Below are 26,526 nucleotides of genomic sequence, written 5' to 3'. Positions count from 1 at the left end.
TTGATGGTAATATAACTAGCATCTTTAAATTGTTATTTGAATGACAAGATTAATTCATAAATATGAACAATACATTGGGTTAACTTGCAAATTCTGCTTTTTTTTTAACGTAGTCTTTAAAATACATAACCGTGGAAACCCTTTGAACTGAAAAATACATTTAAAAATGTAGTTCCATGCAAGAAAAAGGCAATAAATATTTCACCTGATCCAAATTCCATTATTCCGCAGTCATCTTCGTCATCCCAGCATCCAGAACCTCTTCCAGAAAATACCAAATCATCTCCTTCATACATAGGGGAAGCTCCAGGTTGCTGAAAGAATGTGAAAAGATTTCCTGTATTAATTTAAAGCGAAATATAGGGAAACGGTAATGATCAACACAGAGGCAGCCGTGCAGGTGTGATTCAAGAGGTAAAAAAAAAAAGATTTATAGCCTCAGCGATAGTAATATAAGTTTTGCCATGCAATGCTCCGTATTGTGTGCCTTTGTGATGATGAATGATCTCCAATAGTGACAGTCTGAATAGATTAGCCACGGACGCACCGGAAAGGAATATTATTTTATTCTTTTATCGTGGCACTGTATATATCTGTGGAAACTATAATGCATTATACTTGATAATGCGAGTTATTATTTGGGGAGAGGAGGGGAGGGGCACCTGTTGTGAATAAAACTGCTTCTGAGGTTCAGAATTAATGGAAGAGTCCACACTTCGTTTCCGAGCAAGCATTTATCAAACATCTTGTCATTTCTGTGGCGCGTACCACTGCAAAATAAAGCTATCCCGATATTCTTTCCCTACTTTGAGTTAATTGCTCGGGTTGAGGAAGAACATGAGATTAGGATGCAAGCAACGCCGACAACTACCTGACGGCAGAGATGATTCAAATGAGTAAATTTCAGATGTTCCAAATGAAGTTTTTTTTTTTTTTTTAGGTAAAATAAATTAAGACTTGGTGTTAAGTACATCTGCTTCCCTTTCTAATAAACTAATCCTTTGTATGGTGGTTTATTAAGGTTTACGAGAGAATATTAATGGTGTTTTAAAATAATATATTTTCATGTCCACAAAATATGATTGAAACCTGCTTAGAAAGAAACTGTGAGAGGGGAAAAAATATTCTCTGATTTATCAAATGTTTAGCAAACGAATTATTATTCAATCACAGAAGCTTTTTTTTTTTTTTCTTTTGGAATGTCGTTTATAAATTGAGATAATTGAAGCCTAATGTTTATACGTTAAAGGAATTCTTTTTGTTGTTTTATTGTTTAAACTAATATAAGTGTTCCGAGTTGCAATTGAAATCTGAAAGTCGAAATAGAGTTACGTTTTAACTGAATTCTCGGAGCTACACGAAATGCTACATGTTCTTTGTAGTTTCGACAATGAAGAAATAAAACACAAAAGCCTGAATAGTGTTTTTTTTTGTTTTTGTTTTTTTCGGAGAAAAACTTTGGTCATCAGATCGTGTTAGTGTCACGCGAAAGCGCCATCTATTCTACTGGCCCTTGTAGTTGTGGTAAAAATAAATTGCTGAGGTTTTGTCGGGCACTCTCCAAGCAATGCTAATAAGAACGTTTCACGTAATTCTTTTGAGTTTATATATATATATATATATATATATATATATCTTGAACTGTGAAAAGAACAACGAATTTGGGAATGTATTGTCGAAACGTCATTTTCAACCTCATTTTCATGTGTTGAACCATTTGCGTGCCACAATTGTGGGATTTTTTGCGTACGGTCCTTGGCAATGGGAACATAATTCTGTGATAAATTATCTTGTTCGTTCTTTACATCTCTTTCTTGAAGTCGTTACAAAAGGTACACAGTTAGTTGTCAAGTTACGTGGCTTGAATAACAAGATGTTGTACACTAACTCACTCTATCACAAAACTGACTGGCATTTCTAGTTTAAATATTAATTGAGTACGTCACATCACGAATTAGCTTCTGGATTAAAAAAAAAAAAGAAGTTATGAATCATAAATATATTGCAGTTGCATTTACAGGCAAAGAATGCAATTTCAACACGAATAAAAAGAGCCTTAATAGATTTTTTAGTATATTTGTGGTTTCGTATTCTTTTGTGCGATCTTAAAATCACTTAACATATCACGCATTATGGCATGCTCAAGTTCAAAAGATTTTATTTATTTATTTAATGATGTTACCTGCTGCATCTCGTTATGGGGAGGTACACTTCGTTGTTGAAGACTGTACGGTAGGGACATCAGAAGCTCTACGTCTCCCTCTACGGTTACTCGAGGATCATCCTCTGCTGCCATGTCCAAAATGCGATGACCGTTGAAGACAAATCCAGAAATGATCCCTTGGAAAGGCCTTTCAATAGCGCCTCTAATGGGATTTTTCTTACCTCCTACCTGAATTTTCGAGTGGCTGTTGAAAACTGTTAACTGCCTTCCTAAGAGAAGATGAAAAAAAGAGGAAATACACATTATTTCCTTTTTTAGTACATATTAAGTTAGACTATATTTTAAAGCAGTTCCATAATATGATATTATCCTTTACTTATATCATGCTCATACGGAGGTTGCAGGATTTCTCCCCTTTCGGAAACTCCGGTTTTTCATCACTCAAAACTGGTAGACCAGCCAGAAGAATGCACATAGTTAACAGATGCTAAACAAGCCTCATTGTCTAAGTTGCATCGGCCGCAATCCCAAATAACAACTGCAACATCTTGTAATCTTTACCTTCCGATTTTGTTGTTTAAAAGTTGGAACTTTTGAACGACAAAATCTGAATTTTGACAGAGAGCAAACAGAGGGATCTGGCAGCTAATGCACGCGCATGTCTTTCTGTGGATATAACCCCCCCTCCCCCAACGCGCTCGCCCTCGCCCCCGCGCGCGCGCAGACACGCACACACACACAATCTTTCTCTCTCTCTCTCTTTCTCTCTAACTTTGCACAGTGAAAATACCTTAAAACATTGAAATTATTCTTGAAATAAAAATCAAAAATTATTACAGAGAACGTTTTGGAGAATTTTTTTTCCCCTCTAGGTTAGCTGAGATCGTAGGAGTTTGTCTCAGAAAAATTCCGTTAAACAGAATTAACTGTTAAAGACTTAAATGCATGCTAAAGTTGTGTATAATTGCCAGCAAACTACTACAGATCTTAAACTATAACGTTAACTCATAGTTGAATAACCAGCTATCTTTATTTTGAAATTAAATACTCGAGTATCAACTCTTCAGTAGTGAGAGGCAGGTCTTTATAGATACTCATCAGATACATCGTTGTCTGTTTTATGTTTGTGAGTAGATGTGCTTGCGTGAACTACTGAAGAGTTGATAGTATTATATATAATTTCTTTGCTGGAATATGAGTTAGTTCATTGGCGTTGTTCAGTTACCCCTAGCTGCCATAGCAACGGGTAGTGAAGGTCTCTTCGTTTCTGTCACAGGGAGAGGACAAGTAACTGTTCTCTCCAGCTCGGAGGTCAAGGTCGATTGAACTGTGGGTTATTTTTTTTCACAAACTGCAAACTTAAGCACATTGCCTTAAATTCTTCAGCAAAGAAACGTGCTAGCGAAACTCATAAACGCTGACATAAATGTTACATAAACGATTATAATTGTGACTGTAAACAGATAGAAAGATGGAGGAACACAACGAAATACAAATTGAGAAATCCCTCGATTTACTAGATTTGTAATGTTACCAAAGTAAACGATAATTGAATAAATGAAGGGCATATTATCAACACTTAATCAACTAAGATGAATACGGTTAATGAATTAACTTCATTAGATGTGAGATTACTGAAGAAATTAAGAGATTACACCTAAGTGCAGTTTAATGATTAAATTCACTTTTAGTGAGCTAAGTTAACTTGGTTAGCTTCTCTGTTCGTCAACTAACAGGTTACGGATTCAAATGCCACTTGTGACATTGATGTTTGCAAGTCTTCAAGTTATTTGGAGACTTGCAAACATCAAGACTAGTAGCTCATTCCCATCGCCAATAATAAGATCGGCCCTGATTTGTTGGCGATTATCTGAAGTGGCTGAGAAGTACTTTAGTTTTGAGAGAAAGTTGTCGAATTGGTCAGTAGTGGCTAAAAAGAAAGATTAAGTTAAATAGTCCTCACTTTAAGTCAACAGTGAACTCAGTTCTGAAGTAGTAAAAAAAAAGAATATTAAAAAAATGGATTCAAGAAAACTTAAAATTGAAATCACAGATATGAAAGTATTCATAATGTAGGAGTATGAACCACGGCCACAGAATTTTTTATGTTAATTCCACCCAAGAAAAACTGTAAACCTATGATATATTAGTATCATGGTGGGCTAAGGATTATAATCCGGAAACTCTGCTCTAGAGACCAAACATAGAAAATTTTCAAGCCACTTCACTAATAAGCAGAATGGTAGAATCTCATACCACCCTGCTTTATTGGTCGATTGCCTAAAATTTTTCACAAACATCCATGCCACCGTGGTTCAGACCTATTGGTTGGAGAGTGAATACACTATCCACTTGTCCATCCAGACTGGCAATCATTTATTACTAGATAAAGAAATATCAGGGGAACGCAAACCACACCGGTAGCAACTCGTAGTAAAACTATTTCTGAAGGCTAATAATTATATTTCAAGTGAAATCAAATGAGCAATTTAATTGAGAATTTAAATAGAGAATTATTTTAAAGTGCATTCTCTCTCTCTCTCTCTCTCTCTCTCTCTCTCTCTCTGCTGAAATACTCATACAGAACTTGCCATGGTGCATTCAGTTATTTGGAAGAACTCAAAGTCATTACCTTACAAAAACTGCTGTAATTTATAATGATAGAAGGAAGGTTGTTATTAAAACTATATTCGTAGACTGCATAAAACATATAAAAACAACCACCTTGCGTTAATTAACAGAACGAGCAAGGAATCTGCCAAGGCTAGCTCTACAGAAACTGAAAAATCAAGCCCTGGTGATTTTTCAGTTTCTAGTTTATTTTCTCACTTCCCAACTAGAAATGAGAAAATAAGACATTATCTATACAGATTTCAAATTCTTTAAAATGACATTATCATTTCGAGGGGCGTGTGATCTATATGAAAAAAAAAATGACTCACCCAAAAGTATTATTCTATTTTTTTTATGAAAAAAATTGATTTTCATTCAATGAAGCGTGCTAAATTAAATAAATAAATTATGCATGCATTAGTATATATTAATTATTAAATTTATCTTTCATTTTCTTTTCTTTTCTTTTTTTTTTCATGAAATAGTTTTTCTTAATATTCCATATTGAGATAAAGTCTTTCATCACATTTAAGAAATTAATGAACTGGACGATCTCAAGCAATAACCTTGTCGCTTTTCCGAAGGGCTCTGTTAAAAGCACCCCAGCGGCGTCAGAAAAGTTGCTAGAGGTCAGTCTTCTGTCAGACGTAACTTCATCTGCGTATATTGTCCTGACAGAATTCATAAAGCTATTTTGCGTTTTTTTTTCTACTACAAGAATATTTTAAAGTAGCCTCCATAGCTCAGTCGGTATAAACGAAGCCCTTTGGTCGGAAAGACCTAGATTCGATTGCCGTCAGTGACGTCAGGAACCTTTATCCGGTCTCTTACAACTAAAGGTGAGTTAGCCAGTCTCATGAGGAGGTAGGGGTTTTTTCTTCCCCACAACAGACTAATCGGCCCCCTGAACACACATCTACAGACATAAGACACACAAGGAGCCATAGGGCTAACCACCTCATCCTCGGCATGGGTATGGTTTGGAAGGGCTTACGACAGCTCCGTAATAGGCCACTAGGCCTAATAAAAAAGGAAAAAGAAAGAAGAGTAAATTTATAAGATACTAATAAATTAAGTTTTTAGTATATTATAAATATATATTATATTATAATATATATTTATAAATATAAATATATATTAATTGTAATACAATCAATAAAGACAAAATTATGTAGTATAAATAGACTGTAAATAACTGCTGTTAATCACAGCGTATCTGTAATATACGCGTTATATGCAATAGTGCATGTAGAAAACAAAGTGTCCTTCCCAACAGCTTACTACTGAGAGTGAACGCACATACACACCTATATATATATATATATATATATATATATATATATATAAATGTAAATCTAGTCAAATCATGAGATGCAAGCGAGAGAAGTTCATGCTCAGAATTATCTATTAAAATGCCTAGTCTTATAGTAATTACTTGAAATATTTAAAGAATAAAACTGCAATTGCTTGACGGATAGATAAAGGATGAAATGATAAGGTATGTTTTATCCATAAAACTTATCTCGTAGTTCTAATGATAATGTTGCACGTGTTAGTGAAATTTTAACAAATTTATCTTTCCTTCAATTATTTCTCATACGAAATGAGATCTGTACTTTTCAGCATTCTCTAATCAGAAACCTGATGCAAGCATAATAAATTGAACGTTTTTATTAAAGCTATTTGAGAGAGAGAGAGAGAGAGAGAGAGAGAGAGAGAGAGAGAGAGAGAGAGAAGATGACGATAAATGGAACAATAAGATAACAAGGATGTTCGATTCATTAAATGGCAGCGGGGAAATATAAATTGGAGACCGATAACCTTCCGTAGCATTCGTCATTAGCATTGAACAGCTGCTATTGATCAGGTCTGCTTTGTTAATTTTCTGACAGAATAAAAGATCATGTTGTTTTGAAGTAACTTATGGAGAAAGATCTAAAAGAACCTCCATTATATCATAGCCAGCTAGAGGAGAAACAAATAGTCGCAATGTAACAAACTTTTTTGATGTACTTGAAGAAAACGTGTCTACGAATGACTGTTGCTTATCCTGAGGATGATTCAGTTTCCCCTAGAATCTTGCCAAATACAGCTTCTGAAAGGATTAATCATCTTAGAGAAAATGGACCACACAATCTATGAACGGATTCCCATAACTTGCTGATGGATTAGATCAAATTTATTCAAAAGAAATGATGAAATTTGCAGAGGGATTAAGATGAAGGTACCGGAAACTAGCAGAAGATTTTGGAGAGCTCATACAGTTTCAGTATAGAATGGATAAAGTCTGACAAGCAAAATGTCGTGTTCCCATCTTAATAAGGAAATAATATAAGAAGAAGGGAATTAAGAACTGGGAAGAAATACGTTATTGAGTTGACTTTTTTTCTTTTTTTTTTTTTTTTTTTGGAATTACATCGAAAGCAACTAAAGCTACGAGGCCGGTGTGTTATTGCGTCTGTTCAATGAGTGCGCTTTGTTGCTCAATTTAATAAATGAAAAAGCCGAGTTTCATGAAGTTAAATATTTCATCAATGTAACGTTTGATTATAATGATCCAGTAAAACAGTCAATGTAATAAGATTAAAATGCAAAATATAAATTAGAAAATAAAGGAGAGTGGTTCTATTTAATGAAAAAGGTCGTATCTACTGTCAACAGGTTTTGGCCAATAAGCATTCAGATTTAACCACAAGATGGAAAAAGAGAAAATGGAGTTGGGATATCCGAAAGCAGAGGAGACCATCTTGTTCTAACCGGTTTTTTTTTTAAAAAATAAAAATTATATTTTCTTGTTTAAACCGTAAAAATGCAAAGAAATGATAGTTGGAAGAATAGCTCAAGTTCAAAACGTTTATTCTATAGCAAAATACTACTAGGGGGGACTAATAAAATAATATTCAGAGCAAAATGTTTGTAGAGAAATTAATGTCTACGGGTTATTTTATTTTTATTTATTTTTATTTTTTTTTTGTTGTATGTAACGATTCCATCATTTTAATGCATCTTGGATGACCTATTTATGAATAGCAGAAAAAGCATTGAAGCCTGAAACAATTTCAGAACTGTGTAGATATATAAATGAATATGACCACAGAAAAAAATGGAAGAAACAGAAGAAAATATTGATGAAGAGTACATGACTGCAGGGAAGTGGAAGAAAAGGAGGATGTATACGGCTGGAGTAGAAATCGGAAAAGAAGAAAGAAAGTATACAGCTGCAGGAATGGTGGAATAGGATGTATATCGAAGTGAATTCTTTCATAGAGTTGGCGAGATTGCTTTTCTCTAATGAAGAATAAATTAATAGTGTCATATATAATTTTCATTTTTATATCTGATCCACCGACGAAAGGCCACAAGACCTATAGTGCATTAATGCCGTGTGTGTGTGTGTGTGGGCAAGAAGAAAAAAGGAATCTGTTCACATTTTGCTTGAACAGCTAAGGATTGTAATCTTTTTAGAAGGAAGAGTGGGATACTGTTCCAAAGGACAGAAGTAGATGGAATAAAAGAAGAGGTAGTGAAGTTGATTCAGTGAGTTTTAAGATGGACTGTAAAAGGGTGTTGGTTAGCAGTGGCTCTTGTTTTAATGATTTCGTAAGAGAGTGGAAGAATAATAGTAGCCAATTCAGCAGAGCACTGTCCATGAAAGTATCTGTAGAAGAGGCACAAGGCAGAAACTGAACGTCTGTGAGAGAGGCATTGAAGTGGGTGTGTGAAAGAGAGGTATCATTAATTAGCCGGACTGCCGTCTTCTAGTTACAGTCGAGAAATCTTAGAAAGGATTTTGGTGATTTACTCCAAATATGGGAGCGATATTCCACGGCTGGATGGATTTTGGCTTTGTATAGAGTTAGTAGCTATGAAGATGTGAAGTAATGTGAAGAACCACATTTCAGTTATAGCTTTCTGAAGAAAGCTATAGTTGAAATGTGGTTGTGCCAGATGTGGAGCTATTCCTTCACATCTGACCATTTTTTAAAATACGCTTTTAAGAGTTTTTTTAGTGAAGTGTATTTAATTTTAATATCTCTTATTTGATAATTTGATATTGTTCCACGAAACCTGAGAAGGAATTGATGAAATTTAAACATCAGCAAGGAATCTGTTCAAGAACATTTGGTTTCGGATCGGGTTTTTTTCCAAGCCTTGAAACAAAAATGTTTGCAGTCATTTATCCTTCTTTAATACATTTGGCCAAAGAGCGAAGAAAAAAAAAGATTAGTATAAGAAATGGGGACAGAAGCCTAATTTAAACATAACATAATACCATATTGCTGAAGTATGTGAGATTACAGATAGATTAAATCTTTCCATGCTATTAGTAATTAAAGAGATTGAAGGTTGAGTAACTGGGCTCTATTTTCTCAAAAATGGAACACCAAGATCTGAGTGAAAGTAACTACCACAATGCTAAATTCTGTATTTGTGAAATGCTCATCCTCTCTCAAAAGACAGGAGTAAGATAATGTCTTTCCTGCATGGTTGAGAGCATTTCCACTTATGGATGAAAACGTATTATGAAGAATGGATATACCTGTTTATTGTATGTGTTCTTCTGGTCTTTTTTTATTCATTTCTTTATTTTCGTAGATGAAACACCCAAATTTCCGGGACAGAAAACTGTTCAAATTTCACATGAAAGTGGCTAGCTCACCATGATCGAAAAAAAAAAGTCTTTATATAATGTTGCACTTCGAATCCTAGTGTTTCCATCCAAAGAGCAAATGTAGAGTCATCCATGCGAGTGTGCCTACCGAGGTACTCGTCTGCGGATGTAGAATAGAATAGAATAGAAAGAAGTCATCTGTGAGCATGTGAATAGGCGATTGATTCAAATAAATTTTAACTAGGTTTCACTATACAAAAAAAAAAATGGTTAAACTTAATTGGGAAGTAGTATGGAATAAGGTTTAGAAAAATAACCTCAGTCGAGACAAAAGGAAGGATTATTTTTATCCGTGGAAACTCGATATAATACCTGAAAACCTAGAACAAATGAGAATGCATTATTACAATACATTTGATACAACATTCATTGCAATATGCAAGAGTAGGCTTAACTACTCTTGCATGTTGTAGTGATTTTTGATAGTGAAGAAAGTTATTTTTTTAATAACTTTCTTCCTCAAAACGACACTATGTGAAAACTGTTTCTAACACACTAATTAAACTCAGAAGGAATAATCTTACCTTTTGGATGTTTTGTACGAACATTGTGATCATCCACTTGGATGGTTGAATTAGGACCAGAGCGAGTAAATCGAATAACATGATACTGTCCATCATTCACATGGACACTATGTTCTCCAATCGGATGATCTTCTGTTCCCATGTTATAAACCATGAAGACGTTACCATCGACCTATATAAAAATAAATTAATTTGCGTTATACAAAGTTACACGCATTATTCTTGATCTTAGTTTGTCTCATGTTTGCATTTAGCCCGGAGGTAACACCGGCTTAGAAGTAAGATTGTTTGAGAATTATTCTAGACACGTGCATATGATGTATTTTATTTTCACGTATTGAAAATAATGGCATAATTAAAAGGAAAAAATATATATATCGCAGAATATTTGATGTGTTTTATTGCTCTAGTTTTCAGTTTATTAGCTTAGTTTTCAGTTAAAATTAACTTAGTATTTTAATAAACTAATTTACAGACTGTCCAAGCCTCTCAAAAAAGGGACATAAATCTTCTAACTGTTAATAAGTGCATTTTTTCCTAATCCTTTCTGAAATAAAGAAAATTATTAAGCTTTTCTTTGCGCTATCTGAAATCGTTCTGTCTAATCAATGATCACCAGTATGGATCATGTGCCAGCAGATCTAGGGAAATATCTTTTGGATTTGGATAAATACTATGGAAAGCGAATATTTCTTTTGACATTATAACCTAGCTCAATCGGTAGCAACAATGTCAGTTAGTTCGAAAGACCTGGATTCCAATCCAGTATAAAACGAAAAGAATCTTTATATGGATTTTTTTTTCATCTGAAGGCGAATTATTCAGTCTCATACGAGGATGACAGAGATTTTTCCCTGAAGAAAAAAACTTGATTTTCCATCCCACACAACAGTCAAACTATCCAGACGAATACATACACAATCAGGCATTATACGTTGCCCTCATAAACTTCGTCGCTTTGACAGTGATTCAAAATAACAAACCTGCCCCCTCCTATTTTTTGACATTTTCACAGAAGTTATTTAGTATAAAGGCCTTAGTGATATGCCTTCCTTTTATTATGACAGTTTCATCTACAAAATCTGTGGCACTAATAGAGAAAAGAAACTAACCCAACTCCATAGACCAAACTCTTGTAAGCAGAGGGGAAAGGTGACACCAAACAATGCAAATTATCTCCACAAGAAACCTTTGGCTATCTTCCTGTGTTTTCTAATTGGATATATCCTCTCTTTTTTTTTTTTTTTCATCATCATGTTTCATCATCAGCATCATTGTTTCTCGGTTTGTATCCTCGAGAAATGTACAAAACTACGATAATTCAACACAATAAGATTTCAAGTCGTATATATAATTTCTATATATTCTGTTATATTAATATTTATAATATTTACATTAATTAATATTGATGATATATATAATGACCTTCATTAATAAATAATAAATATTATTTGTAACCAATAATTATGAAATATTTATATACAGTAAATAAAATATAAATATTAGAAATATAACAATTGTCGATATTAATTGCATTTTATAATTTATATATATGAAATAAACATATTTTAATATAAATATATATAATATAAAATAAAATATTTTTTTTACATTTAAAAAATCTTAAATATTTAAAAATTAATTTGTAATTTTAAAAAAAAAATGTTGAAAGCACAATTTTAGTGCCTGCAGTTTATCCAAACTTCTTTAAGCTAAAGAAGTTTGGATAAAGCGAAGAATAAAAGAAGAATCGTACGAATAGCTTAATACATGCTGGTTGAGGGAAGAGAAAGACTGGAATATGCTTTCTCTCGCATCGCATAATATTCATTAGCATTCATTATTGATTTATGCTATAGGGATACAATCGACTTTCAGTTTATGGCTTAGTGGCCTGTTACGATCAAGCTAATTATTTTTCAATGTGTAAAAATAATTCAATGTGTAATTTTCATCGGAAATTTTAAGAAAGATGGTAATCGGCGTCTTAGGCTAGCTAACATAGTAGTCTGGACTACGAAATTTGTATTCACCAGTTTGGAATCCCCAAATACAATCCCCTCCCCCATTCCTTTCTGCAAGGCGCGTCTACACCTACTTGGAGGGGAAAATAAAGTTCTAATTTTCGTGTTGAGGCACTTTGAATTACTGAGATAAACCATTTCCGATTCCATGTCATTTCTTCGAAATGAATCGATTTTCCGTTCTTTCTTAATGCGACGGGTTTTGTAAAGCAAATTTTATTGCTAAGAATAAATGTCAAACGTTCAGAGTAATAAAAAAACGCAATGACTGAGGCAATTTGAGCACAATGCACAGTAGGTGTTATTTTCACTTTAGATAAGACTATGTAGGCTCCTTATTTGTTCCGGTTTCTTTCATGTTCAAAGGCTTCAATTCCTCATTTGTTAAACTAGCGTAAAATACGTTCTTCAATGACTGTCAGTAAGATAAATATGCACTTTAATATAATTAAAATTATTGCAGCATAGAAGGTAATTAATCTTCAAATATTCTTCAATGATTCTTTGTGCCCACGAATCTCAAAAAAAAAAAAAAAAATCTCAACCAGGAGTAGTATAGTTACTTTTACTTGTCCGACATGAAGAACTGAGCGACCTTTGATTCATATCTTTTAGTCTAAGAGGCGTTGCCGAAACGGTAGAACATCTTTGTCATATAGTATTGACAAAGAGTATCGACTGAAAAGATATTCCTCATATAGAAATTTAATGAACAGTAAAACACGTATATATTGAGTTTGGAACAATTATCCAACAGATATTGAGCTATGGTTAGTTGATGATTAGGGTTTTTTTTCCTTGCATTTATTGACAGAGGAAAAACAATTATTCTCAATTCTTTATTGGCTAAAATAAGAAAAAAATCTAAAATTGCTTTTGATAACATTTGCTAAAATGGTAAATATATACGCAGGAGGAGTTCGCTCTTCCCTAAAGGCACCATTTGTTCTATACCGAAATGGGAACAAAATTGTTAACGCAAAAAAACAGATAAAGCGAGCATTTGCAAAAGCGCAAATAATTATATGGGAAGAGCGCAAAATGATTCATAAACATGTCATAGACGCACTGAGGTGAATCCTGAAAGATATTCACAACAACTGCAGTAGAATGGGTGTGGTAGCAATTGTTTAGTTGGAGATTATTGTCACATTTATAACCACGGGGTATTTCTGCAGGTGTGACATTAGCAGTTGAACTTAAGGCATATTTGAAATCATCACCACTCCGAAATAAGGTGAAACATTTAACAAACCCGAGATTTTATTTGGATTGTGATGATTACGTCAGTCGCTTTTTAACCAACCCACTTGCCTAATATACGGCTGAAATAAAACTTCCCACCGAGCCAAATACCGAGAATCTTTAAAATGACGTTTGTAATACAGGAATTCACAACGAAAGCGATATTTAAACAAATTTTAACAACAAAAAGACGCAAATAGTTATGTGAACCCATACTTGCTCCAAAAATGATTATTAAACGAAAGAAATATTAAAATGCAAGAGCTTCTACGAGTAGAAACCAACCTATTGAGTGGAATGCCCTGAACGAAGCCGATATATCCAAATGAAATGTTTAGCTTTCTTTGATCCTGGCAAAATTCTTGTTCACACTTTCGTTTTAAACATTGATCTACAATCATATTATTAAAAAAAAACTGGATGCACCAAGATTGTGCAAAGCAGTAAAAACTGTGATTACCAAGAATACAAGTTATTCTAGGTAATATTATCTTTTATTCTTTTCTTTTCTTCTTCTGCAGCTTCTCCCACTTAAGTGGGGTCACTGTTTGTTATGAGTCTCCTCCACACCTTCCTGTCTTGGGCTGTCACCACATCCAAGTTCTTCATCTTCAAGTCCTCTTCTACCAGCTCCCTCCATCTCTTCTTTGGCCGCCCACGCTTCCGCCTTCCTTGCACATCCATCTGCATGACCCTTATTCCCACATATTCGTCCTCCCTCCTCATCACATGACCAAACCATCTCAACCTTGCCTCCTGTATTTTCGCTCCTAAGTTCGTAACTTTCACTGTTCCCCTGACATAGTCATTTCTCAGACGATCCTTTCTGGTCACACTGCACATCCACCTAAGCATTCTCATCTCTGCTACTTCCATCCTGCTGATGTTTTTCCCTCATCAACATTATTCTAGGTAATATTATCACTCTCTATTTATATTTTTATACTTTCATCAGCAACAGGAACCAAAAAAATCAAACTGAAAAATGTTGCTTACTGTATAGCAATGTCTTTACAGTTTCAAAATCGTACTCTAGATTTTTTTTCTCCATAAAATTAGTAATTGAAAGAATAAAAGTACCTCTTTCTAAATGATAGAAAAATATATTTTATTTTTGATCTGTCTCAAAATCTGAGAAAGTAAATTTAGAAAATTAGACTGAATTTTATATGTCAGTTTTAACGAGTTCACAACGTTCTCGAAAAAAATGCCTTCATGATGAATACTCATTTACTCGTTAAATTGAAGTGAAAACACATTAATTTGTCGAGACCATCAGACCATTGCTTATTTAAATGACAAAATAAATAAAAAAATAACTGAGTAATTCCAGCTAGTAATAATGGTATGAAATGTATTTGATTATAGTGTTTTGTTGTTTTGAAGATGGGACAATCACTACTTGGATCTTATTGTATTACAATCTACTGAAGAATACAAACAGGACAAAAAATCACATGCATGGCAATTCCTATTAATACGATCACCTATTCTACAGCAATATATCTACGTTCATATTCAGCAAAAAAAAAAAGAAGATTTCAAAATGGAAAAACTTTGAAAACAGGCACGTCCAAAGTCATACTCAGATATCATTCAAGATCTCCTGTTTTGTAAATTTAGAATGGAAATTTTTCAACGACCTCTTACTGCATAATTTACAGTGAAACAACCCTAATGAATACTTACAATTTCCAGCTCCATGTAATCGTTACTAGTGCCACTATCTATCCTTACTAACACAGCGTTATCTGCCATCGTAATAAACCCAACGGCAAGCAGGTCCGTCTTGGTGTCGGGTCGTTTGTCTTGAGGATAAACAAAAGTGATTACCCCAGTTCCTGGCCCAAATTCATAGGCGATGCTCTCTGCAAATAATAAAGAAATGTCGTGTTAGAATGGATTAACTTGCATTTACGAGAACGCAAAGTGTGTTCTATTATTAATCACAAGAGTGTGTAACATTTAAACTGCAGTATGTACAACTCGTCTCCATACTAATTCTCGCAAATTAACGTAAGCAATGATGGACTCATTTATATCCAAGGAAGAAAACAAACCAGCATACACGGAGAATCATCATTATCATTATTAGTCTTTCTTTATTTGGCTGTTTTGATTTGATATTTTTTAGGAATTGTTAAATGTCTACGTTCAAAGAGTTTCTCAAGGATTACAAGAGATATACACCCTCTGTCCAAAACGAAACCGAACTTTTCGAAAATAGAAGAAACTACTGTCGCCACCTGTTGTATCTTTTTGTTTTCGAAAGCGACAACCTTCATTAGTGTTGTGTCAACTGTTTATGATATTTGTTCCATTAGATGCCGAGTTATAGTGCCAAGAGTGACAGTGTGTTTTGACTCACGGTCAGTCGTCACGATATTTATGCCGTACGCGACGAATTCTCGCTATCAATCGCTTCAAAACTTCGAGATAAAACTCGCCATTGACCGTTTGGCCAGGCGGAAAGAATTCTTTGTGGATAATGCCCTTGGAAACGTAGAAACAAATCAACCTTTACTTTTGACTTCTCCAAGCGACTTTTTTTCGGATGCCCCTCTTCTGGTGGTCTCCACTCAGCACTCTGGCGCTTTGTTTCGGGCTCATACTCAAAACACCACGTTTCGTCACCAACAACGATCGTTTCAAGGAAGCTTGAGTCCTTAGTTTTAATGAGGTCCTTGCTGTGTTCAATTCGATACATTCTTTGGTCGTCGGTCAACTTGTGGGGAACAAATCGCGAATTCAATTTACGAAGGCCCAAACTCTCGGTCAAAATGTTGTGCACAGCTGATTTTGGAATCCCCAATTCATCTTCAATCAATCTGACGGACGATTTCGGGTTTTCTTTGAAGAAATCACGCACTTTTTGGATGTTAACTTCGCTTAGTCCAGTTTTTGGACGACCCTGCTTTTCGTCGTCCTGAAGCGTCTCACGACCACTTCGAAATCGCTTAAACCACTCGTAAACTTGAGTACGGGATAAACATTCATCACCATATGCTTTTTAAAGCATTGATGAGTTTCGGTAAAACTTTTACCAAGTTTAACACAATCGCAGCTCTCTGTTTGAAACTCATTTATCGACCGTTCGTCAAAACACACTGTCACTCTTGGCACTATAACTCGGTTTCTAATGAAACAAATGTCAAAAACAGTTGACACAACACTAATGAAGGTTGAAAAAAATACAACAGGTGGTGCCACTAGTTTCTTCTATTTTCGAAAAGTTCGGTTTCTTTTTGGATAGAGGGTATATACCACACAAAGTTGCCATGGTAACGATTTTCGTACGCTACAAAAAGTGGTAGCCAGAGAATATCGACAAGTATTTCCCTTCTCTCTCTCTCTCTCTCTCTCTCTCTCTCTCTTGGACATGTAATGTTATGAAATTTTGAGAATATACAATTTAAATATGAATTCGTAATGTATTTTTCATATTTTATTCAGCAGTGGAGACACTAGCTGTTACCTGCATTCCAAATGCAATCATCGTTTCTATCTGTGTAGAGAGAGCATCTAGCTGTTTGGTAAAGACAATGCTGTCCGGCTAGATAGACCTAGGTTCGTAGGACGTGAAGAACTTTTATAAGTGTTATTGAGATGAAGATGAACTATCAGGTCTCATGAAGGCAGGCAGGGTTTTTCTTCAAATTTAGCAAAACACAACACGGCAAAGTTTACTAAAGGTATATGAGTTTCAAAATGTTCCGTTCCCAATCTGGGATCCTTGAGTTTTCAGTATTTAATTGGAGCATATGTCCATAGGTTCTTAATTCTGCTTCATATCCATGTACGTCATCTGAGTTTACATTTGCGAAACATAAATAAACTAAATTCTAGAAACTACTGTGGTTGGACACTTACATAGTTGCGAATTTTGCGTTTATATATTTATTTTAACGTTGCATTTATATTTTTCTACTTGACGTATTAAATATATGCATTTATTTTCGATATATCTTAGGTTTTAGAGAAAATTCACTAAACACCAAAATTAATAACTAATATATTTTTTTATAATAACTTTTATTCTGAAAGTTGAATGAATATTTAGGATGGAGATGTGGTGGTTGATTCATTCAATCCAATACCCTTGGAGGGTAATGAATGGCAATGCTTTAGCTAATGAAGTTCTAACTGAGGCTCGGCTATTGCTGTTACCCTCCTGCCATGATCAGAGCTTTAATAGCTCAATAACACCTTATCCCTACACTGTCCTCTAGAGATAACGGGGAAGATGAAAAGCATTCTTGCTTCGCCCCTTTAAGCCAGTCCTTATAAGGACTATAAGTTGAATATTTACTTTTTTTGCATAGTATATAGTATATTTATTCTATCATGGTTGCTAATAGGCGGTTTACATAAATAACTTCACTGAAAAGTAGACCCCTCTTGCCCATCAACAGGCACTTAGCAAGCACTTTTATTTTTTTATATAAAAAAAGGTTAAATCCATCAGTTTCCTATTCAGAAGATTGACTTTTTTAGTTAAGCCGGGTATTTTATAACCGCTGCTGCTAAACATTAACAACAACAAAAAAAGCAAAGTTCCGTTCATAAACTTCAAAAGTTTGATTTTAAGTGCAAACAATTTTATTTGTCTTTGCTTAGTTAACAAAACAATGTTTAAATTGTTAACTGCAACAAAATTAATTCCCAAACTAAAAGTCGTTTATGCAAATTAAAAATAAAAATAAATAAGCAGATAAAAATTGAAGCATTCTAATGTCCTGCACTGTGTTAACATCTCTGAATCCTTCTGATCTTTCTCTGAATACTTTCAAGACAATTGTCATTAAGATCGTTCTCTTTTGTTGTCATTGTTTCCAAAACTTTTAACAGATGAAATTATTTAGTTGCTTAAGAGTACCGATATAAACAACTCGATAGTTTCCCGTTCTTGTATTCCCCATAATCATCTTCTCCGACAAAATTAAACAATGTTTGTGTCTTTTACGAAAGCGTTATTACACCTGCCTCCTTTTCTTCTTATGCTAAATGATTACGCCGGTTTGCAAGGAGATTGACATTAAATAGCACACCTATCTCGTGCCCATAAACTGAGATGAGATTAGGTTCCAACTTGCTTCGATTTTTCTTGAATATCAATATTTAGACTGAATAACACGCGAAATGCCATCTGTTAAGGAGGAGGAAGTGGAAGAAGAATAAAAGCTGTAATTTAGATTGCATCTCATCTGATCCTGTAATCATGAAACTGTTTCGTAGAAAGAAATTCCCATTCCTTCCAAAGTATTTAACTTACCGTCGGCACAAATTGGTCCCGAGAATGAAGTCATATCACAGTCACAAGTATAGCTGTTCCACATCTGCACACAAATCCCATGGTTAGCGCATGCGCTGTTGCTGCACTTTGTAATTGGACCTAGAAGAGAGAAAAAATGCTACTAGAAAAATATCAATGTAAAAAAATATTTAAGCATACATTTTGTTTTTATTCCAATCCTTTTTAAAAGCGCAGGATCACAGAAAACTTGACTTCCTTCTACATATTAAGTTTGGTTTAAAGATACCAATAAATTTTATACTTTTAATCCTTTTCCCAAGTAAGCAAAACAAAGTTTTGCGCGCGAGATATATTCACTTCTGAGCTACTTGTATATGGAGGCTGATGACTTCTTATCACTTGCCTTAGTATATATCCCATAATGCAAAGCACATCCCCCTTTTGGGCGGGCGTGTATAATGAAATGCATAATGGAAAGGGCCACTACCCAGACCGGTTTTGACCTTCATTGAGGTCTCTTCAGTGGGAGCCAGACCCTGGAGACACCAAGGTTGAAAGTAATGCAGAAGTCATATATATCTCATATACAAGTAGACCAGGGGTTTTCAACGCATGGCCCGAGGAGCTCTTTGCCGTGGCCCGCCGACCATTTTGAAAAAAAAAAAAATACTTAACATTAAAACGCGATTGAATAAAAAATAATTTCAATGAAGCCCAAGGGCCACTAAGCTATACTGCGGTATTTAGAATTGTAAGATGCTTTCCAGATTCACAAGGAAAGCTGTACATTTGATTCTTTACATAAAATCGTATAAAAATAAATATTAAATAGATATGCTTCTTCAGCCATCTATTCGTTATTTTCATATAAATTCAAGAGGATCTCATCCACAGTCAATCAATCAGTCGTGAACAGTGCGATATTCGTGTATAAGCGTCCGCAGGTTCGTCGTGTCAGCCATAGCCTATTGTGGTTTTATATTGCCAGTTTTTCATTAGTGTGAGACATATTCAGTGGATAATCACCGTTACACGGCCATATTGGATCATTTTTTGGGTTCACCTTCCATCACTATGGCCTCCTCGAGTGAAAAGCATAAATCAAGTGATTCTTGTCGGGTTTTTAATGAAAAGTGGACGAATTTGTATTTTTTGTGCCGATCGACGATAAACCAGTGTGTTTAATTTGTTGAGTCAGTGTCAGTATAAAAAAGAATACAATATAAAACGACACTATGAGAGAAAGCATAAGACCAATTTCGATCACCTTCGAGGGCGACTTCGTGTGGACAAAGTAAACCGTCTCTAAATTGATTTAAAATGCCAGCAGAGTACGTTTAAAAGGCAGAGGGAAGAGAGCGAAGCGTGCGTCAAAGTAAATTATATAATAGCTGAAAAAATTGCTAAAAATCAAAAGCCTCTTGGACGGACAGTTTGTGAAAGAGTGTCTCATCGCTGCTGGGGATATTCTATGCCCAAATAATAAGGAAGTGTTTAAAAAACCGAGTTTGTCTGGGGTAACTGTAGCACGACGTGTCGAAGAACTTGCCAATGGCATTGAAGGAACTTAAAAAAAAATGATGGTCCGAATTTACTTCATATTCACTTGCTTTAGATGAGAGCACAGATATGATGGATACAGCACAACTGGCTATCTTTGTCCATGGCACTGATCAACAATTCAATGTGACAAAAGAACTGCTAGCGTTCATACCTATGAAGGGAACGACGAAAGGCACTGATATTGTTGAAGCCGCCAATAAAACACTCCATCGCTTCGACCTCAGCTTAACCAACCTCGAGGATGTGGTAGCTGATGGTGCCCCTGCTATGGTGGAAAAGAACGAAGGGTTTGTTGCGCTGCTATGGAAAGAACCGGAACTAGAAGAAAAATATTTCGTCCATTACCACTGCTTAATCCACCAGGAGAATTTGTGCGCGAAAACTATTGGATTTGAGAATGTCATGAAAGTTATTGTGACTGTCGTCAACATTATTAGGGCAAGAGGATTGAATCATCTTCAATTCCAAGAGTTTTTGACCCAAGAGTGCGCAGCGCATTACGGCGATGTGGTTTATTATAGTGATGTGCGTTGGTTGAGCAGAGGGAAGGTTCTTAAAAGAGTATTTGACTTAAGGAGCGAAATACAGCAGTTAATGCAAACGAAGGGGAATCCGATTGTGGAATTTAACGATCCGAAGTGGATGGCAGACTTTGCCTTTGTGACCGACATCTCGTTGCGCATGAATGACCTAAATACGCGACTACAATCCAAAGATCAACTGGTGCATACTCTGTTTGATCACATCAAAGTTTTTGTGGCCAAGCTCAAACTTTGGGAGGCACAACGCGCAAAAAAAGACTTAACTCATTTTCAGCTTCTCGCTGAGTCAACTGTTCGTCTCTTGATGAATACGCTACAAAATTAGCCCTGTTGAGAAGTGAGTTCGAAGAGAGATTTAGTGATTTTCGTAACCAACAGTCTTCTTTAGATTTATTTACAATGCCATTCAGTGTCACTGCTGCCGAAATGCCAGGCTCAGTACAAATGGAGCTGCTTGAACTCCAAAACAACTCTTCTTTGAGAGAAAAATTATTCAATGTCTTTGCTTACATTTTACAAAGACTACATTTCTGAGGATGCATTCCCTAATCTTCGCCGGCATGCTTTGAAGAAGTGCGCTTTGTATGGAAGCACATACTTATGTGATTGAGCACTTCCTCTCCAGAATGAAACATGTGAAGTCCAAGACAAGAACTCAGATTACGGACCAACATCTCCAGAATACTCTGCGCATAGCGACTTCCAACATTATGCCAACATCGACAAGCTGGTCAAGGAAAAACATTGCCAAGTTGCCCATTGGCATTGTAAAAAATGAATGTTTTCTTCATTAAATTATCTTCTTTCAAGTATTGATTGTATTTACTGATCATGAACCCGACTCCTACCTACGCTCTTAAAGTTGAGTTTGTTTATTTTTATAGGATTTTATGTAAAGTATTCATAGCATTCCTTAGACGTGAATATATTTCACGCACAAAACATTGTTTTGCTTACTTGGGAAAAGGATTAAAACCAAGTATAAAATTTCTTCTTATCTTTAACGTATAATACACTCAAGGTAAAAAAAAAACTTTCCGTATACATAAAAAAAAAAAAACAGCTAACGCCTTTTTATTCCCGTATACAGGAGTAGGCGAGGCCATTTAGCCCTATCTAACTTTTGGAGACTGAGTGATAATACAAACATAAAACTACTATAAAAAAACAAATGTAAAAGTAATTCTATTTTTTGAGTAATCTATTAATTACTAATAATCTACTACTGCAAACTATTAATTAAATACGTGGTTTGAGAAATGTCTTATATTTATCTGTGTAATAGCAAACTCGCATACAATCACTTGAAAGAATCCTTTCATTATGTGGCGCCATCTTTCGACTAGTCTCCAAAGGAAGGCCAACAAGCTACTAGAAAGGTGTTATAATGTTCTGGTTCATATTAGCCATGTATTAATCAACTGCTGAACTGCTATATATTCTCTTGCTGTGGTAAATGAAGTTAGATTGAGAAGCAAAACGACCGGCGATTGGCTAGCGTCAGCGATTAGGAGTCAGAGCCATAAAGTATTTTACAATATTATACAAAACTGAGCACAGTAGTATTCACTGCTAAAGCCATGAGGCGTTCGTGTGGGCAGACTAGGAAACTAAGTTCCCTTTATTACCATTATATTTCATACATTAATAAATAATAATCATTTTAATGTGGCCCGGAGAGTTCCTTCTGTCAAAAATATGTTCCTCTTCGAAGGAAATGTCAATAAGACCTGCTAGAAGGTAGATAACTTTCATCACCCGATAAAACACCACCGCCTTGCTTCTTTTCGGGATCTAAAAGTAGCTGATGGTTCTTTGGTTCCTTGAGATCCAGAGCTTTATCCCTATCGTCGAGGGTGCAGAAATAAAGCAATTCCGTAGACTGTCCGCCACATAATTAATAAGACAGAACTTGTTTAGGAGGCTTCACGATCAGCTATCATTGAATCTCGCTCACTTCTACACTAACCCGTCGTGGCTGGAGATAAACCATATAGAATATGCGGAGAAGCACTGTCCAGGCTTGTCTAAGAGTCTACTCCTCCGACAAAGTCATATTCCTTGGCGATTTAATGGTCACAAACCCAACTCGCTCCATTTTTCTCCAATGATCAAACTGAAAGCAAAGCCGAGGTATGTTTTCTGTAAGCAAATGTCTAGAACAAAGTGTCCGTCTACCAACCAGAATACCCGAAAATCCTCTCTTCTCAAGCAACACTCTGGATCCTTACTGGACCAGTTCTCTTTCTATTTATACTAACAATGTGGCCATTCTTCTTCTTCTTCTTGGTAATTCAGATCGAAATCTCATACGTTTCACCTTTAGCGTATCACTATGAGCCATTCACAACTTCTTATCCCTTCACACTACAACAATGCAAAATATGAAGGGCTTCAAAAACTTTACACCTTATTTAATGGCAAAACTACTGCTTCTGTTCTCCAGATCCAGACAACGTAAGACAGTCATGACAATACTTGTCATCATTGTCTTACAGAAATTATCCATGTTAGAATAATGTTTCCTACGATGCTTAAAATTATTGTCTGCCATCCAACCCATGGTTTTCCAAAATTGTGCCAGGGTCTACTATCATGAATCCTACAGCAAGTCCCTATTCAGCCCATTAATCCGCAAACAACGCTTACGGATTAACGATCGTATAAATCCCTCCCAGAAATAAGTGTGGGTGTGGGTGTAGGGAGGTATACGTACAGGTCGATAATATTTATCTTTGTAATTATTGCCCAGCAGTATTTGAGTAACAAAACAATAATTCTAAAATACCAATAGCTTATTTGATTTCAGTAGCGCTTGGGAAACTAAATATATCAAACAATGGATACTGTACTAAGTTAAACAGAATCATAAGCATAAAAAACGTATTATTTGATACTGACCATATACAAATATTTTAACATTCTTTGCCTACCAGTTTCGCTAGCAAACTGTCTAGCTTTTTCAAGGCATTGACGGAAAAGTATAAAAAATACTAGTAAATGCAAATTGAAAGGAACATTTAAAACGTTGTAAACACTCTAGTAGCTAAGGTTGCACGTTCGCGTGACAGAGACTGAGTGGACTTATTGTTCTTAATCATTATCACGCATGCGTGTTTGTTGTAAACGCATAATGTAGTTGCTAGCTAGCTGTAGTTCAAATGGATTTAGAGAGAGGATGAGGTTTTTCCATGAACTGTTAAGAATAGTACCTTGGTTTCTGTTGAGGTTTCCGCCTGTTTGTAACACTACTGCGGCTTCCTTGAATAAACGATGTCTATAATCGTCGTCTAAATATGGCATGGAGCTATTTTGCCACTCTGTCGTGTGGTTAGACGTACAGAAATGATGTGCTAAGCAGGAAGAAATACTTCTGTTGTGGTTTACATCACCAACGTGCTCTCTCTGTCTGATCTTAACTTTCAAACGACCAAATATGTTTAATTTAAACAGAAACATGTTATTAAGGTTGGAATTTAGATCGCTTATTAAAATGTGTTTGAAATTCGTGTTTCAGGATATGCAAGAGTACTGGAAACAGGACCGGGTTAGTCACGAAATGTATTTTTTGTTTGGTGATACTCTTTCCGATCTTTTTCCCTAAGTATCGAATTAAATGCTAGAAGAGTGAGCGAGCACTGAAAGGATGCTGTGAAACTATGTTTACGAAAAAGGGAACGATATTCGTGAATAAAAAAATTCAGACTCCAAAAAGAAGGGAAAGCAGAGTGCTGACAGATGCAAAATAATTCTGAGTATGTTGATAGAAAATTTTTCCAGCCCACTCTTATGGCATCCATTATCTAAACACGTGTAACAGCGACTTCAGAGATATCGAAGAATAGCCTAAACGTGGATCATCGTGCGTCATCCGGTTTTGGTGAAAATCCTATGATTACGAGAGTTTGTTTCCAGTTTCATAAAGAGAATTTTATAGGAGCTTGTTAGTGGACGCTATCGGAGTATGTCTTTACATTCCCCATAGGAAAAGTTATGAGCACCATGCGCATAGGCACAGATGGAAACATTCTGTCCTACTTGGACAGTACCACTACTTTACAATACTCGTAATTGAATAATACTAAAGTCAAAATGATTAACGTATATAAACCAGAAAAATATTCTCAAATAATTTAATACTCTGTACGGTATATTAGACAAAAATATTTAGAAGCGTGCTATAATTCAGTGGAAACTAGTTACAACGGATTTAGTATAAATTACAAACTTATTTTTTATTTCATCTATTATATATATAAGTTTTGCATCCTCGATGATAGTCAGATGTCACGTTCATGCTACCGCGTGGCTATCTCATGTGTATAAAAAATAAATAACTTTACAACAAAGTCAACATTAGAACTCGTCCAGTAGCCTTACTTTGAAATACCCGGATTCTGTTTTTCAATGGATTTCTCTTTCAGACAACGAAATTCAATTTATTTACATGATAGTTCAGCGCAGGATCACTACTATGATGGAGACAAAGCAAAAACGTAAGCAGTGAAAAAAAATGTTGGCGATCGATCTCGTAAACATTGGTGAGTCAGAAGCCAATGTTCGTAGTATTGGTATTCCATAACGAAATATTTCTTGTGTTTTACTGAATAATTCGAGGGAAGTAACTTGCCATTTATTGACAGATAAATTACATTTAAAATCACGAATGCGTTTTTAATAATTGTTATTATTCGGGAGAATATTCAAGAGAGAGATGCTTAGGATGTTGAAGAAAGTGCTATAGAACTTTCTTTCATATCATGATTTTAGTAATAAAATATCAATATTTCAAATGTCTATTCAAAAAAAAAAAAACCTGGCTGTATCCCAGATAGATTTGTTTTCCATAAGTTTTTTAGTTAGTTTGTTTTCCACCAATACCTTCGTATTGGTGAGTTAAACAGCTAAAGTGTTCATCATGGCTTCCTCATTTGCACAAAAGTGAATATCATTTTGCAAGAAACATCGTTGTTTCTTATGTTGGTTAGTAAAGTTTCATTTCCGGCCATCTACCCTTCCATCACAGGAAGGATAGATGGCCGGACGAACATACTGAAAAAAAATTAATTATAAAAAAAACTCACTTTAAAAAAAATGTTTGTTACTACGTGCTAAATGTAAACCATGATCAAGAAATAAGCAGTTACCTGCACATCCCCTCGATACTAAAGTGCTCGGAATCAGTGCATCTCTGGTGGGATCCATAGTTTCCCCATTTAGATCCAGCGATGCTAAGCATCCTTCGAATCCATGGCGAGAATGGATTAACCTTGGCAGAGAACTGTATAAAGACCGGCGCACTCCTCCTAAATAAAGAAGTCCATCTAAATCCAAATGAGTGTTGGGCCCTGTGCTGGTCACTTTGGTGATCATGTCGTCAACCATCAAAGTGTGGTGATGGGGAGAAGGTCTGCCAATGGTTACCGCATGCCACTGGTTATCATTCAATGTATTTCGACTGTTTGATCGTACCTTCCTGGGACCATCTCCGAGATTAAAAAGGTAATGTAAATGTCCATTTACTAGTTCAATGCCAATAAAATCTTGTCCTTTCCCTCCATTATAGAGCAACAAACCGTTGGGTTCTAGAGTTTTGAACTGGAAATAGAGATTCATGGTGGAATACGCTTTGAGCTGCGGAAGTCCAATGAATGTATACTTGGACTTGAATGTGATGGGGTGGTGGATGACGTGGTCCTTCTTACCAAATTTAGCGGTCACCTACAATGAGAAAAAATGACTTTAATATGCAAAACTGTGTTTATTAAGCAGTGGCACTTCATGAATGCCAATCAATACAGAGTATAAAATTGTTAAGCAAAATTTTTACTCACTTTATTCTTTCTCTCACTCCTCCGATCTTTTTATCTTTAATGACTCTATTAGATGAATAATATTGCTGTCAAATATCATTCTTTCAACTAA

The 26,526-nt window shown here is 35.3% G+C and overlaps 1 protein-coding gene across 2 annotated transcripts in view; it reads right to left on the bottom strand.

The window, feature by feature from the left end:
• The window catches only part of LOC150097753 (neurexin 1-like), a 353,871-nt gene that overhangs the window by 10,502 nt on the left and 316,843 nt on the right, over positions 1-26,526 (bottom strand). For both annotated transcript variants that reach the window (XM_090407704.1, XM_090407706.1), the window contains exons 12-17: positions 25,749-26,322; positions 18,515-18,634; positions 14,932-15,110; positions 9,974-10,145; positions 2,183-2,433; positions 206-314 (exon numbers count right to left, since the gene is read on the bottom strand). In XM_090407704.1, the coding sequence (XP_090263830.1) occupies positions 206-314; positions 2,183-2,433; positions 9,974-10,145; positions 14,932-15,110; positions 18,515-18,634; positions 25,749-26,322 (1,405 nt within the window). The remainder of the gene's footprint in view (positions 1-205; positions 315-2,182; positions 2,434-9,973; positions 10,146-14,931; positions 15,111-18,514; positions 18,635-25,748; positions 26,323-26,526) is intronic.

Source organism: Typopeltis vanoorti, chromosome 17 (assembly GCF_054136105.1).
Source record: "Typopeltis vanoorti isolate ZY-2024b chromosome 17, IOZ_Tvanoo_1.0, whole genome shotgun sequence".
In the NCBI taxonomy this organism is placed as follows: Eukaryota; Metazoa; Arthropoda; class Arachnida; order Uropygi; family Thelyphonidae; genus Typopeltis; species Typopeltis vanoorti.
This window is presented reverse-complemented; position numbering and strand designations above follow the sequence as displayed.